The following is a 16,572-nucleotide window of genomic DNA, read 5'->3' as shown; positions in this document are numbered from 1 at the left end:
GGGCCATCAAGATTGCAAGATGCCAACAATACCAAGACATTAAGAGAGAAACGGCCCATGCTAAACGTATAACCCAGCATGCAAATTGGCAAAAACATTTATCCGCCACAGAGTCATCAGGGAAAAAATAACTCCCATCATTTTTCCTTTGAAAATTGCTATGTCACGTGAAGGTGACAAACGATTCTTCCTAAAAGCTCATAGAGTCTTAAATCTAGGAAATATCATCCAGAAGACCAAGACTAGTCAAGTTGCACGTTATGATAGCTAGTGGCAGAAAATACCAGCACTTAAGTGTTCTGGATTGGGACACTATAAATACAAAGTTGGAAATTTGAAACTGTAACAGAGAAAAACATAGGAGAATCAGAGGAGAATCAGAGTTTGTTTCCCATTTTGGGAGTTGGGGTCAAGTAATTTTGCAAAACACCATATATGCCTTTTCTTTGTCTCACTGGAGCATGTTTTGCTTGGCACAGACAAAGGATAATCAGAAAGGAATCTCAGTCTAAAGGAATCAGAAAGGATAATCAGAGAAGCAAAAGTAATCCAGAAGCACAAGCAGTGGGAACTAAGAGGACCCAAAATGAACAATACATATCTGGTCTGTGCCTATGGATAAAGGTGCCCCTGAATCAAACAAGGCCAATGCAAAAGTGAAAAATTCCTTGTTAGCTCCCCTTTAATAGATGTAACCCCTGCAAATGAATCAGCTGGGGGTAGACATAGCTATGGAGGAATAAAGAACAAAGGGAACACTTACGGTTTGTGAATTGTTCCCCTTTTATTATAATTCATCATGCATGTATTTCCAGGAAGATAACACTGTGCCTACAATTACAAAGGATAACATCACTGCAACTTTTGGAAACCACTTCACTTTGTTGTTTTATGGCCGTATCTCAGGGCAATTTTTTTCTTAGCAGGGGGAGGGAGAGCATACCACCATAATGATGCAACAGTTTTATTTTCCTGTCTTCTCCCTTTCCTGCTAAACACAGATCACTCCCTTTTTGACAGTGGGTGGGGGGGCTTTATAAATATAGTTCTGCCTTCAGAAGACCCATGTACCTCCCCAAGCTCAATGGATTTTAGCATGACCTCCCCAAGCTCAATGGATTTTAGCATTGCAGAATTTTCTAGGAGAATGACCTAGAGAATGACCTCCCCAAGCTCAATGGATTTTAGCATTGCAGAATTTTCTAGGAGGCTACCTGAGTAGGGGCTCTGCACATATGATTCGTTATTCATTTGACCTATTTGATGCTACTAGTCTCTTCATATCAGCCCTTGTCATAACCAATAGTCAAGAAGCGAACCATATATATTGTTCTGTCCAGAAATGAACTAAAAGTTCTTCAAACTATTTTTAAGTTCAGGAAAATGGGCCTGATTCATGGTGCAGGGCCACTACAGCATTTCATCTTCTAACTCACTTACCCAGAACTCATCTCCAATGTTGCAGGCCACACAGACCTCACTTGAACTCCACCTGAACTAGGACTGAAGATGTCCATGGACTCGGTGCCTCTGCAGAGCCTTTTACTGATCAGGTCTACCGTCATCTCCACACCAACAGCCACACAAATGAACACCATGCTGCTGTTTCAGCTACTTGGACTATTTGGTGTGAGTGTCAGTCTAGAGCTGACTCAGATTTAAAAGGTTACTGTTGTTTGAAACAGACTTGCCGCCACTGGTTTTGTTCACTGGGGGTATAAAGACAGCCTAAACGGAAACAAATTCATGACAGGTCAAAGAACAGAGAAATAATGCCATGAACATTTTCTTTTGCAGTGTTTAATTTCCTATTTAAAGTACGTAGTAGGAGTAGTGTGTTGACTGCCATCTTACTAGTTCTCTAATTCTTACTAGTGTGTTTCTATCTTGAAGGCATGACAATCAGGTCTGAAATTCAAGAAAGTTGGGACTTTGGCCATTTCAGTTAGACCCCTAACTCTTTGACAGAACTTCTAGTAGGACCATAAGAATCATTTGACCAAAGTGAGTTTGGGGATATTTTCACCAAATTCAACTTCTTGGCCCATTAAGTTCTATGATCCTTTGCAGAATCTTCTATTATTAATATGATATCTTGATGTGGTATAAAGAAACATTGAAAAGAATGAAGACATACTGGTAGGCTGTACAAAGCTATGTTGTAGTTAAGATTAAATGTCTGCTAATATACTACTGCAAAAAAGAACACCACTTAAATTCATAATTATAATTCTCTTGACAACTCAGCTCCCCAAATGATCTTTCTTTTCCACTTCAGCAAAACTGTAAAGTCCATTTGAACCATGAGGACAAGAAAACACTGGCTGAGTCTGTTGCCCAGGTGTAAGAATTAATAAAAATTCAGAAAGATATCCATATACTAATGGGCAATAATAACAGGAATCAAGACAGACCTCTTACATGATAAATGTGCATCAGTGAAAGACTTCAAAAAGAAGCAATTGGTCATTATGTTTCCCTCCTACAAACATCATCCAGTTGCCTTTATTACCTGTGATACATATACACATACACACACACACACAGTAAAAAAAAAATTAGTAGTGCTTGGCACACAATTAATGATGGACAAATTATATTTTCAGTTCCCACTGAAATGCACGAGGAATGCTGAAAGTAAAAACTTGCCCTTCAATCTTCACTTACCACAAGTCTATGAAAAAACTATTGGTACGTTAACAGAATACAGAGTCACATGGATGGATGGCTGTTAACAGTTATCTTTTTGGCTGTGTCTATATAGGTGAAGGATATAATCAAGAAAGACAGTTTAGAAAGCCAAAGTCTTAATTTCAGAGCTTCAGTTATCTAGTTGGGTTGTTCACAGACATCACAGAAACGACAGCCAAATCCTAGTATGGACACAGCCAAATCCCAGATCCCAAAGGCAAACAAAACTGCCTATAAGGAAGTAACAGTGAAGCACTGCAATTTGAACAAGTTATGAGACATTACTAGGAGGGGTGTGGAATACAATTTCCTCTTAAAACAAAACGCTGGACCCTCATCCAAGCGCTGTGTGTTTTTCTTACTTCCACAGCTACACGGGAATGCAGAGAACTTAATGTGGATTACGTGAAAAGGCCACGCCTTGAAAACATGGGCAGTAAGGACTCTGAAAACGCTGCGAGAAGGAAGGTAATTCAGCTCAGGGTAGAGAAGGCTGAACATGGGGTCGTTTTGCAGTCATTTTTGTGGATGAGGGATGTTTTGTTTTTTTAAAAAAAACACAAAGAATATGTGACTAGCTCTTCTCACCTTCTCCTAGTGCAGAGAAAGAGCAACGCAGTAAAATGGAGCCTGAGGGTGTTAATTTTGAAATAAGGAAGGTAATTTGTTGATGATGAAGGTTCACTGATGTTAGGAAGTGTTGCCAAGAGAGGTTGGGAAATCTTCCCAGAAGGCTTTTAAGATAAGAGCAGAGGCTCCTGTGTCTGAAGGGCTCTAAGAGGGTGCTGCTGGGAGCAAAAGCACACCTCTTAGGATGCCCAGGCCCTGGGCTCATGTGCACTGTGTGTATATACACACTTTGTTGGGCTTGTGTTGCACAAATACTCATGCAGACGGAGTCAATATAAACTGGCACATAATCGATTTGAGTGAAAAGTCATATAAATCTGCCATTCCCCCCTTACCCCATAAACAAAAGGGAAAAGGAAAATTTAAAAATCCAGACCTATGGCAGTGGGTCAGATCTCTACCATATTCTCATTCGAAGGAGGGAGGTAGAAGAGGAGAGCAAAACCCAGTTTCGGATAAATGATTCCCAAGGCCTCTCAGCTATACTTATGTAGCTGGCTCTCATTATAGATAAGATACTCAGCACATGGGACCAAGTTAACAAACAAATAAAGAACAAAAAGAAGAGAGAGAGATTTTCTTACACTTCCACATCTGGAAAGAAATCTACCCTGTGGATTGACATGTTAAGATGAACTAGGTAAATAGGCAGTAGTATATCAATGGGCTACTGTATTCTAACAAATGTGTATTGTTAGTTATTGTTTTTCTTTTCAAATATGAATTTCCTTTAGGAGGTTTACTTCAAAATGGTGACACGATCTGTTTCTTCTCCCACCTCCCCCGCCCTCCACTATAGATGATACTTCCGTAAAAGTTCAGATTGCCATGGATGTTTTCGCTCAGGGAACCTCTCTGGAATTTTGATCTTTAGGAAATCCTGGATGCATTTCTCCAGCTCTTCCTCAATTGAGAGCTTTTCCTTAACAGGTTTTTTTTTGCTGCTCATGTTCGACTCCCTGGAGCCCGAAGTCAGAGTCCGGAGCAGATCACTTTTCCGTCGCATCTCTGACTGCTGGATCAGTTGGACGGGGCCCTTCTTGATGGGACGGTCCAGAGTCTGGATGTTGGTCTGGCGTGTCACGGGCCCACAGATGACTGTCTCCTGGGGAGAGCTGGCCTCAGACTGGCTGTCGCAGCTGGAGGTGGAGAGGTCATTGCAAGAGGTGCCGCTCTCTCCTTCTTTGTCACCCTTGCCATTCTTGCAGCAGCAATCACAGTGCGAGGATGACCACCTCGATGGCTCACCTGCAAGGAAGCACAGGACCCAAGGGATGAATGCCAGGCAGCTCAGTGTGGAGTAACAACGCAGCACGTGAACACACACACACACGAGCAACCACAACCATGTCTTCAGAAGAAATGGGATGGCACACGGAATGGGCTGCAACAGGAGTACCCAGCAGCCAAGTTCATCAAGCGAAGCAAATTAATGATGGCGTGCTGCATGACAAGAAATATAATATAATGCTTCAGCCCACGGGCAATGGAGTCAGAGAGTTACTCAGCTATACCATCACTAACCTTGCTACGTTGGCATATCCCTTAAATTCTCAAAGCTTCAGTTTCCTTATCTGTGAGATGAGGATAATAATTTCCCCACTTCCAAGAGTTGTAGGGTGGATTTAGACAAGGCAAGTGAAATTCTTAATGCAATGTGTGGCATGCAGTAAGTGCTCAATAAATGCTAGCGGATTTTACTGTGGCTGATGTTAAACCGTAATCCAATGCCCCATGTTATTGCGGTCAGGTAAATAGGGGGAGTCTAGAAAAGTGGAATTACAGCTACCAGTCAGGGAGGGCTTACTTTGTGCTGGCCCCCATGTAAGCTCTGGGCACGCATCAATTCACCGGGTCCTCATGATAATTCGAAGAAATCAGTAGCTCCACTCCCAGTTTCCATACAAGGAAACTAAGACCCTGGGAATTTAAGAAACTTGTCGTAGTTTGCACTATCTGTAAATGGCAGGGCTGGGATTTGAATACAGGTCTCCCAAATACTATAACCAAGGCTGTCTGTAAAATTCCTGCTTCTCTTTCAAAACAATTTTCAAGGTTTCATTCCTCTCTGAAGTCCTTGTTCACCTATCCTCAGAAGTAGTTGTTAAAATTTTCCTCTGAGTTATGGTCTACTTTTGTAAATGCATCTATTATTGCACATATCATATTTTGTAATAGTTCTTTTCTACCTTAGGCATCTCAGCTACTATACCATGAGCACCCTGAGGTGGACATGATGAAATGTTTCTTGTTGTCATCCCAGAAAATAGCTCAAGTCACAGTGTAGAAATTCATTAAAATACTATCCTAATAATAACGTTTAAATACCTGGATCCAGCCATACCTGAAGCTAGACCTGTCAATGAGCTTTCACTTATATGATCCACTACAATATATTTAAGCCAGTGTGAATTCCTCTCTCCCTATTTCCCTAAGTCTTGATTCATAGCATTGCGTTGAGCTATTTGGAGGCAGAGCCATTTTTCAGATACTCAGTTGGTGGCTCCCTAAACTAGGAAATCCACAATTACGGCACAAAGCAATTTCCTAAACATAAGTCACTGCTCCCAGCCTTCCACCCTCTGAACAGCCACAGTCTTCTTGGAGTCATGAACTTCATATTGTTTACTGATCATATGTTATACACTGGGTACTTCATATAGTTCATTGCACTTAAGCCATAAAAAAAAGGGAATTCAATCCCCTTTATGATGCTAATATTGAGGGCAAGGATAATGTGGTATGTTTATACGTTTTAAAGGAGACCTAGTTTTGATTTGCACTATATCTTATACTCATAAATAATAAGTCACATGATAATAAGATCTCACTTTATTGTCATTTCTAATGTGGTCAAAGTAGAGGAACCCTAGAATGGAAACTATTAGGAAAGTTATATCCTGCCGTCTTTTACAATGCCTGTCCTCTACACAGCTAAATGATTTAAATATTTATAGCAATTTATACATTTTTCCCCAGAGATAGTAAAAAAAAAAAGTCCCTGTAAATCACAATGCCAAAAGTCTCTCTCATGTATACCTGCTCTTTTGAACCACTTTTTAAAATGCGAGTGAGTATTCATGTATTTATATACCCATTAAATGAAATGCAACAATCCCATTAGCTAATAGGAATCAGCACAGCAATAACGTCCTAGTTATCTCAGGCTATTACAAATAAATCTCTTCCGTGCAACAGAGAAACTGTTCAACATATGCCAGCTGGTAACAGAAAATATCAGCAATAGAAAATGGTTTCTGTCTGCCAGCCCAGACTCTTGAGGTGAACGTTTTTTCTCCTTCAGAAGGCAGATTTTGCCTCTGCCTCTCCAAACCTGACCATCCCTATACTAATATGACTCGATGGAAAAATGGCTCCAGCTAACTGGGTCAAGGAAAAGTAATCACCTCAACCCAGAGTTGATCTAGTTTGATTTTTTTTTTTTTTTTGAGAAAAGTTCAGAAATTGAACTTAGCCTTAAAAAAAAGAAAGAAGAGGAATAGGAGAAAGACAGAAAGGAGAAGAAGAAGGAGATGTGCTGGAGTACTCCTATTACCTTAAAACAAGATGACAAAATATTTTGGCCATAAAACCTGCTGTACCGGTCGAAAACACAAACCTGTGTTTCTCTGCCCAACAGTTACCTTCCCCTGAAAGTCATTCCATTCAGTGGACTTGGAGGGAAACCTGAGGCTTTTCTAAAAGGCATTTTAACAACGCAAACACCATCATGTGAGGGAGTCCTGTGTATTCATGTGGAAAACTGCATGCAGCCCTCCAAGACCTGTCCAAGCCAAGAACCTGGCACAGATGCATTATTTCCTCCCTGGACTGCCAGGATGATCACGGATTTAAATGTCAGCTGGGATCCACCAGCTTCCAGGCAAACAGAAGTATTACTTTCCACTTATTCTAGGCGCTATCACTATTAAAGGGAAATTAAACAAATTAATTTTAGTGGAGCTTGTTATACTACCACGTTTCAATATTTTAGGAGCACATCTGAATGTTTTACTATTTTGGAAAGATAATCCATAAGATGACTTCTGAAGTCTACATATTAGGTTGAAATCAGGGAAGAATATGGGATTAACACCGTCTAGCTGGAGGTGCTTCGTGAAGAGTCATTATGAAATTTGAAAAATAATCAAACGTGAGAAGAGAACCACGCCGTTTCTTTTTTGGAAGCACCGTCTGTCTGATCACCCCCTTCCCAAGAATTTAACCACAGCAGACGGAGGTTATAAACCAGAACACAGAAAACCCTTTCGCCCTTGCAGTCCCACTGACATGTACTCACCTGTTCTGGAGAGTGTAAATGCATCGATGAAAGGTATGTTCTGTAACTCTAGGTATTCTAGAATCCCCCCAATTACAGCAAAATATGATCTCCTAAATACCTTGGTACTTCAGATTGCAACATACTTTTGCTCTCAGTTTGCTGAGGTTCCAATGCTGGCTGGGATAAATCTCTCCATTTGAGGAGAAAATAGGTTACAATTGATTAGTCAGATATAGGGAGAAAGCCATTTCATTCCCAGAAAAGTCTGATTTATTGATATTAAAAAAAGCAAAACCTCTACTGCCTTTCGAGGGGTGTATTAACTAGTTGCTGGTCAAAGAGCCTAATAGCTCTTCCTTATTTTTAAATAAACCATTGCTGACTTTGTTGGATTTCATTTTTGCTGCCTGGCACATAATAGAGGTTTGATAAATGTCTGACGATTAAATGAATGAGCCAGACACATGTGTTGAATTATATCAAGTTGATAATGTAGCAGACAGATGGCAGGCTCCAGAGTCAGGCCCTGAAACATGTCAGCTTGGACCAATTACTTCACCTCTCTGAGCCTCAGTTTCCTCATCTGAAAAATAAGGCTAGTAATAGTATCTTCCTCATAAGGGTTTTAGGAAAATTAAATGAGATAGTTAACGAAGGTAAAGATGTTTCATGGTTTGTGGCAACCAATACGCATTTCAATCAGTGTACACATTCCACATTTGTTTTACCAGAAGCCAGACACTGATCTACATAAACAAAAAAGATCAGGAGCTTGTTAGATATGATGATTATGTTTCCACTAACACGCTATAAAACCAATTCTTAGGTCTGGCTGGAGCATCATGTTGGGAAGAACACTGATGCTATAATTGGACTCGTCAGGAAAATGTACACTGAGCATTTCATAACGTCTGACTCTATTTGGGAGTGGAGAGGAACATAGTGTATGAGCAGGGGATCATTTTGGAAGGAAGCTTCCTTCAAAGTGCAGTGCTTAGAATTTCACAAATGGATGAGTCTTCCAGGATAAAAATTTACTTTAGGACGCATCAAATAAATTTAAACCCAGAGCCCAGGGAAATTTGTAGTTTGGATTACATGGTGAGGGGCAGGAAACTCAACAGCCTCAAGTCCTTAAACACTCAATCTTCCAACATTTTACAACTTGGAAAAATTGAGGACCAGTCAAGAAAATTACATGATTAGACTCATGTCCCTTTCCACTGTAGCCCTAAGTCCTTACTGACAAAGAAGGAATAAAAGAGGAAAGACAACAGAATCTTTCTCCCCTATGAAAAATTCAAACCGAACTGAATGAGGCACGACTTAGCAAACTCACTAAGTGCTTATGCATTTTTAAAAGAGGTAGCTCTGCAATCTACCCACACTTCAAATTCTCCACCTGCTAATGGTTGTGAACACAATGCACATCATTTACAGCAACAGCTGGGAAAACTGCTTTCCCCTGTCTTCTCTGTCAGTGATGTAGGAACCTGCCAGTCTGGGAGCTAGGTGGTCAGATTTAATTTATCAAGGCTGCTGAAACACTTTCTCGGTATCCCAGTTGAAAAGTCAATAATGCCCAAATTGATGTTTTTATAATTCTGCTAACCTTGGAAAAGATATTGCATAGTGGAGGTTGGGAATAGGCAGACTGTGCAAGCATCTGCGAAAAATACATCTTCCAGCTTGACAATCATCATTTCTTGCTTGTGGTTGACCTTTTCCACTCATGGACATTTGGCCTTGAAGGGACCCAGCTGGGGATCCTCATTAAGACATGGCAAGTTTGGGCAAGAGCAGACAGTTAAACCACCCATGCATCTGCCAGGGCCAGTCAGGAAAACAGACGTTCCACCTGCTATCTGAACAGGGAGAATTTAATATAAGGAATTGGTTAAACAGATGTTGGAGGAGTCAAAGATAGTGACTGCAAGAGGCAGATACCACCCTTAGGGCTGGGGAGACAAATAAAAGAGAGGGGCTTACTAGAACCTAGATGCTGGCAAAAGGCATACTATGGGAGGTGAGACCCAGGCATGTGAGGAGGGCACCATGCCTGCTGGTCCTGGTATCTCTGAAGGAGCCTGGCTCTGGGGATTACAGAAAAAAAAAAAAGAGAACCGGAACCAACTGCTTCTGGGGTAAATAAAAGCTGAGTTGATTCTGATGAGCAGGAAGCAAATAAGGAGTCTTTCTTCTCCCCCTGTTATTACAGTCTTCCTCTAGCGCCCCCTACAGACAGAATCTAACAGGAAGCCAGCTTGGCCAATGAAAAGGGTGGTTAGCTGAAACCCAGCCTCAGCGTCAGCCAGCACTGTAGAGAGGGGTGGGTTTGAAGCCGAGAGACAACAGCTTAATAACAGCACACAGACCCCGCCAGGGATGCAACAGAAAAGAAAGACACAGCTCTGGACCTGCTGGACCATGAGTGCAAATGGAGGAGTTAGGGAATGGAAGTAAAAACCATCATCTCAGGCTTCCCTGGTGGCGCAGTGGTTGAGAGTCTGCCTGCCAATGCAGGGGACACGGGTTCGAGCCCTGGTCTGGGAAGATCCCACATGCCGCGGAGCAACTAAGCCCATGAGCCACAACTACTGAGCCTGAGCGTCTGGAGCCTCTGCTCCGCAACAAGAGAGGCCGCGATAGTGACAGGCCCGCGCACCGCGATGAATAGTGGCCCCCGCTTGCCACAACTAGAGAAAGCCCTCGCACAGAAACGAAGACCCAACACAGCCAAAAATAAATAAATAAATTTATTTATTTAAAAAAAAGAAACAAAACCCCCCCATCATCTCAGTTCAGTTGCTGCCCAGCTGCCCTTTCTTATACCTTATTAAGTGTTTTGCATCTGATCATCCCTCTACCAGCAACTTATTCTTCTGATTTTCACCTGTTTAGCACTTTTTTGTCCATCCCTTTCTCAGAGCACCTTACCTATTCATCCCCCAACCCAATTTAAGCCAGTCCTAACTTCCAACCTGTTTCTATCACACCACCACAATGTGTAACTGTGGATGTGTTTCTAGGTTGGTTTAATGTCCGTTTTCCTGTGTTAAAGCCTGGGTTTGTTCTCTTCTGAATTCTAATGCACACTCCAGGGCACATAAACACCAGGCTATCAGGGCAGCTGGAAATATCTGCATGAAAATGAACGGGAGAGGAAATGGATGATGTGTACAGAAAGTCATGTTTGGTTTAGAGTGTTTGTGAGAGGCAGTAAACCTTCCTCCAAAAGAAAAAAAAAAGATAGAAAAAACTGACCTGAAAAATGGAAAATATTTAGGCATATCACTAGACATTTATATGCATGTGACAAAAACATAAAACATGCTGATCAACAGAGAGAATGGCAAAATCCATCCAGAACTGAATAACTGTGTATACAGATTTTCTAATTGATCATCACTCATAATTATTTATTAATATCCAAAAAGTCCCTAAAGGCATTATACAAATTAAGTAAAAATTAACTTTCTTAACCATTCAACTATGGTCTCTAGTCACATAATTTTCCACTTTGGTGATGTTCAGACACCCTCCTAGCTCAGGCTTTTCACCTGTGAGGTGTCTCCCTAAATAAAGCAATGCAATGATGTGTATAAGGCTGTAATCCTGAACTTTAACTTTCTGGACTACTGCCTTGCTCTTTCAAGTGCTCCTGATGACACATTTATTTCACATTCTCCAGGGCCTTTTGTCCTTCTCTTGCTTTCCTCCTCTTTATTGTATTTCCTCCTTTTAAGTCTCAGCATTTTTCAGCTAAGATCATACTGAATTACTCCTGTCCCCAAAGTCCTTATTTGCCTATTTCATAGGGAGTTCTGTGCCCCATCTGATCTCTCTTCCCACCCAGTCTTCTTCATCCTGGCCACTCGCTTTTATATTTTTCTTCACCAATTTTCATAAACTTGAAGAAGTCCCCCAGATAATAAGTTCTGCTACAACTCCTCTCAATCAATATCTCAGAGTATTTTATCTCTTAGAATGAAATGTATATGAAATTATTACAGGGTTTGCATGTCTCCCTTTTCCAGTAAAACCACCTTTCTTTTCCTTTAGGGAACTGCCTCTTCCCTATCACATCCTGAAGGGGCTGTCAACCATGGTGCCGTGTCTGGCCATAAGGGGAGGACACATGGACCAAATGTGAACTTCCCATCTCCCAACTGTAGTGGGTAATTCAGGCACAGTCAAGTGAGCCAAGCTGGGTGAATTGGAGTCCCCACTGTGACTGTTCTGCTCGAACTTATGGGTAGTGTCTGCCTTATGATGTGGGATGTACCAAACTAGGAGGATGTGAGTTCACTGGCTATTTTCCTTACCAGTTCGAGAGAATATTCATGCATGAAGAAGCCAAGCAGGACAGGCAAAGCTGAGAAATAGTCAAGAGACAGAGCCCTACATCTAGTGGTATCACAAGTTGGCCCCGTTCCCAGCCTTATAATTTTACAAGCCAAGAAATTGTCTGTTGGCTGAAATCTAGTGAAAGTTAATTTTGTGTTACTTACAATAAAAGTCTTGAACACTGTATCAAATTCATATTAACACCTTTAATTTCTGTCTAGTTTACCTCTGTCATCTTCTGAACACTTGTACATTTCTAGCACTAATATTGGCCAGTGCTTTAGGGCACAAGTACTATTAGTTTTCTAAGCTACTTTGTTGGTGACTTGTTTCTTTTCTGGAATCATAGCCTCTTTGCTACACTAGTCCCAACAAATTTGACTAACACTCTCAAGAGACATACTAAGGCAATACTGCCACCTGTTGTACATAGTTATTCCAACAATAGCTGTACCTCCCAAACCAGAAACTTAGCATAATAATAGATATCATTTATTGAGGACTCCTATGTGCCTAGCATTGTGCTTAGCACTTTACATAATCTAATCTTCACAGTAACTCTACTAGGTGGATTGTTACTCTCTTTCCTTTTTATGGAAGACAAAACTGGAGCTCAAAGTGGTTAATTATCTGACCCAAAGTTACAGAGTTTACATGTGGCAGATTAAGAACCCTGATCTTAGACTTCCAGCCCCCAGAACTGTAAGAAATAAATTTCTGGTTTTGATAAGAAAAAAAAAAGAATTCAAGTCTAGGTCTCTTTTAACGCAAAGCCTCTGCTCTTTTTGGTGGACATATTATTCAGTATCACGAGAATTTTCTACTAGAGATGTTTAAAAATACTAATAGGCCAAAAGGGTTAAAGTGTGGACTTTAAGACATGATAGTCCCAGTGATTTCAGCCCTTTGGTAACTTTTCAAAGTAACCAACTGATCGAACAACTTGAAAATCCGGGTTTTCATAGGTTTTTTGTTTTTTTTTTTATGAGGAGCTTTTTTTTTTTTGATTGATTGATTGATTGATTGCTATGTTGGGTCTTCGTTTCTGTGCGAGGGCTTTCTCTAGTTGCGGCAAGTGGGGGCCGCTCTTCATCGCGGTGCGTGGGCCTCTCACTATCGCGGCCTCTCTTGTTGCGGAGCACAGGCTCCAGACGCGCAGGCTCAGTAGTTGTGGCTCACGGGCCCAGTTGCTCTGTGGCATGTGGGATCTTCCCAGACCAGGCCTCGAACCCGTGTCCCCTGCATTGGCAGGCAGCTTCTCAACCACTGCGCCACCAGGGAAGCCCCTCATAGGTTTTTTAAAAATCATTATATTTATATAAGAAATCTCAGCTCCCTTCCCCAAGTTCACTGGAAAGAACTGAAAATGACTAAATGAAGGATGAAGAGCTCTGGTACATTCCTGATGTGTGGGGTATGTCACGCCCCTCCACCAGTCTTCTGTTCTACCCAGGCTGCCCTGGTAGCAATCAACAGTGTTTGAAGTATGCATTTAATTAGCACAGGAAAAAAAGTCCTTTGCCATTTAATTACGATTTAATATTTGCTAATACTGTTTAATGAATTTTCAACAACCAACCAATATATGATACCTCCTCCAAGTGGGGAAAATCAAAACACAATAATATATGGCTTATTGGTAAATGCAAACATAAATTTCTGTTGATTCTCCTGGTAAAAGAAAAAATAGCCAAATGAACCCAGAGCAGTAGTCCAAGAGCCAGAGTACCCTGGGAATGTTTTGAGAATCACAGATAAAATAACTTGTCTTAGAACCCTTACAAGTCATAAACTGCTTTGAAGTCGGAGTTAACCAGAAAACTGGTGAGAAAGCCATGAGAAAGACAATCAGGATGTAGTGCAGAACTCACTGTAGACAGAATCACAGAGTGCGAGACCTGGAAGGGACCTTAGAGGCCACTGAGCACCCTCGTTTTACAATGAGGAGAGAGAAAGAGTCCGAACAATAGTGTCAAAGCCCAGCTCCAGGTCTGGAGCCTGTCTGGGACCTTGCCAGGGACAGAGCTGGGAGGGTGTAGAGCCATGTAGGCAAAATCAGAACGAAGTGGAGAGGTTTTCGTATCTGAAGAGTCTATCACCTGGGGGAAAAAAGCTCTCAGGAAGAGTCCATTATTGAGTACAGTGAAGATAAACACAGGGCAGAGCAATTTGGAGAAAGCAGATTCCTCTAATATGACCACATGCCTAATGGAGAGAGACAGACAGAAAGTCAGACAGACACTAAGTGATGATAACACTGACCTACGCTTGCACCTACCCTATGCCGAACACAGTGCTGGACACTTTACCTGTATCATCTCATTGAATCTTCAAAACCAGTGACAATAGGTAAATAATTACAGTGACGAATTCCCACCTCCTTGGGGGAAAGAGGAGGTGCATGGGGACCAAACTTCCCCAGGCGCTAGGGAGGCTGACGTTTCATCATAGAGATTTACTCAGAATCAGCATCTAAAAGGCCTGCTTTTAAACTGCGTACACCCCTGATGGAAGAATGAGTCTGACACCTCCGTGTGAATGAGTTTATCACAATGCTTGGACCTGACAGAGGAAGCCTGGGAACTTACATTAGTAACTCCCGGCAAATGACATTAATGAATTATGAGCTCCGACCACATGTCAGAGGTGGTCTAAGTGCTTTACAAATATTTTTATTTTATTCTAGCAACAACACTCTAAGGCAGAGTTTCTCAACCTCGGTACTACCGATGTTTGGGCTGAATAATTCTTTGTTGCGGGGGCCGTCCTGTGCATTGTAGGTTGTGAAGCAGCATCCCTGGTTTCTCCCCTCTAGTTGTCAATAGCACCTCTGCCACTCAGGCACGACAACTACAACCACCTCTAGTTGAGAACTACTGCTCTGTGGTTAATATGATTCCCATTTCATTAATGAGGAAACCGAAGTTCATAATTGTTGACTAATTTGCCCATGAGTCACAAAGCTAAAAGAAGATGACACCAGGATTTGCTATTTGGTAGATCTGACTCCAAGACTAACTCCTGTTCCATCAGTATATCGTGATGCTTCAGTGAAATGATATCTTTTTGAAAGGAGCTTATTGGGCAGAGACCTAACCATTCCATTCACTATAAGTTCCAAAAGAAGGCCAATGAAAGGAAATGAAGGAAATGGAGTTGCCCTTTCACTTTTCATAAAATGAAAAGAGCACCTTATTCTCACCAGGTTGTCTTCAGATGACAACAGAAAAGAAAGATTTACAGAATTTAGCAGCTCCAACTGAACATGGATCTCTGCCAATTGGCCACTGATTAATTACTCTTCTTTTAATTAGGATTTCAAAATGGGACAAAGATGGCTTTAATCTAGGATTTTCCCATATAGCCAGAGCCTATATTCCTATCATGTAATAATAATAGACAACATTAAATTGAGTGTTTACTACATGCCAGGTGCTGTTCTGCACTTGCCCTGCAGAATCTCACTTGAGATTTACAACATCCCTATGAAGTAAGCTCTACTGTCATTCACATTTTACAGAAGAGTGAACTGAGGCACACAGAGGTTAAGCAACTAAAAGGCTTTAAGAGACGAGCTGTGATGCAGACTCAGGCAGTCTGATCCCACAATTTCCATAATGAGGCAGGTAGTAAAGCCTAGTGGTTCAGAAACTGGGCTTTGGCGTCAGAGAAACAGGAATAGGCCACAACTCTGCTGGTGACTAGCAGTTTTTGTCATCTGAAAATGTTGGAATTAACAGTACTGCTCCAGTAGGAGGGTGAGAATTTTTCTCTGGCATGATCACAGTGTCTAGAATATATTCAATACCCACTGCATAATTTTTTTAAAAAGATAATTACTTTGATACCCAAATTGACAATGTTCATATCAATCACAGTTGTAAAATATTTAAAGGGTAGTTTCAATAAAGATACTTTATAGGTTATCTCCTGTTTTTCTGCTTTTCTTTCAAAAGACAGTCTACCCATAGCCCATCTTCATATTACCTAACCAACATCTCTACTTTCTGCTCTCATGGGCTATTTACCAAATAATTGATTCCATTTGCATAATTTATAATATTTAGGAAAGCACTGCTGATGAACAGAATGATTAATAGAGAAGTTTTCCTCCTCTTGGCTCTGGAGCAAAGATTGCCATACATGACCAGCAGTGGCTCTAAGGGCAACAAGAATTCCTGAAAGAGGGGGTAAATTATGTACTGTGATGATAGTTCACTATTACTCCTTTATATATGATTTGCCTTTTTTGTTAAATCATATTAATTACAAACAAATGCACAATTTCATAAGATTGCCCAACTCACCGTTCTTATAGGGAGAAATATCTTTCATTGTGGATCCCACCATTACTTTTATGGTTAATTCACTTAAAACAGATATTCAAGTGGTTTGACAGATGTATCCAATAAGCAATGAGTGCAGTGGAGTGCTATCAACATAAATTAGCACTAATGATTTCCAGACCAAAGGGGATGGAAAATATGATCCCTGTGATAACCACGGGGAAGTTAGATTGTGAGATTCTTGAATACTACATTGGTTGGCCCTGGTTATTAAATATATTATTACCTTTGCATTAATAATTAGACCCTTAATAACACACTCGATTGTTAACATTT

The 16,572-nt window shown here is 41.0% G+C and overlaps 1 protein-coding gene across 1 annotated transcript in view; it reads right to left on the bottom strand.

Annotated features, from left to right (window-relative positions):
- Window positions 1–4,086: 4,086 nt before the first annotated feature.
- Window positions 4,087–16,572, bottom strand: part of KCTD16 (potassium channel tetramerization domain containing 16) — a 271,443-nt gene continuing 258,957 nt past the window's right edge. The window contains exon 3 of the mRNA XM_036848055.1: window positions 4,087–4,569. Within this exon, the coding sequence (XP_036703950.1) occupies window positions 4,115–4,569 (455 nt within the window). The 3' untranslated portion in view covers window positions 4,087–4,114. The remainder of the gene's footprint in view (window positions 4,570–16,572) is intronic.

Source organism: Balaenoptera musculus, chromosome 3, assembly GCF_009873245.2.
Source record: "Balaenoptera musculus isolate JJ_BM4_2016_0621 chromosome 3, mBalMus1.pri.v3, whole genome shotgun sequence".
Classification (NCBI taxonomy): domain Eukaryota; kingdom Metazoa; phylum Chordata; class Mammalia; order Artiodactyla; family Balaenopteridae; genus Balaenoptera; species Balaenoptera musculus.
Note: the sequence above shows the minus strand (reverse complement) of the source record. Positions and strands in the feature narration are given on the sequence as shown.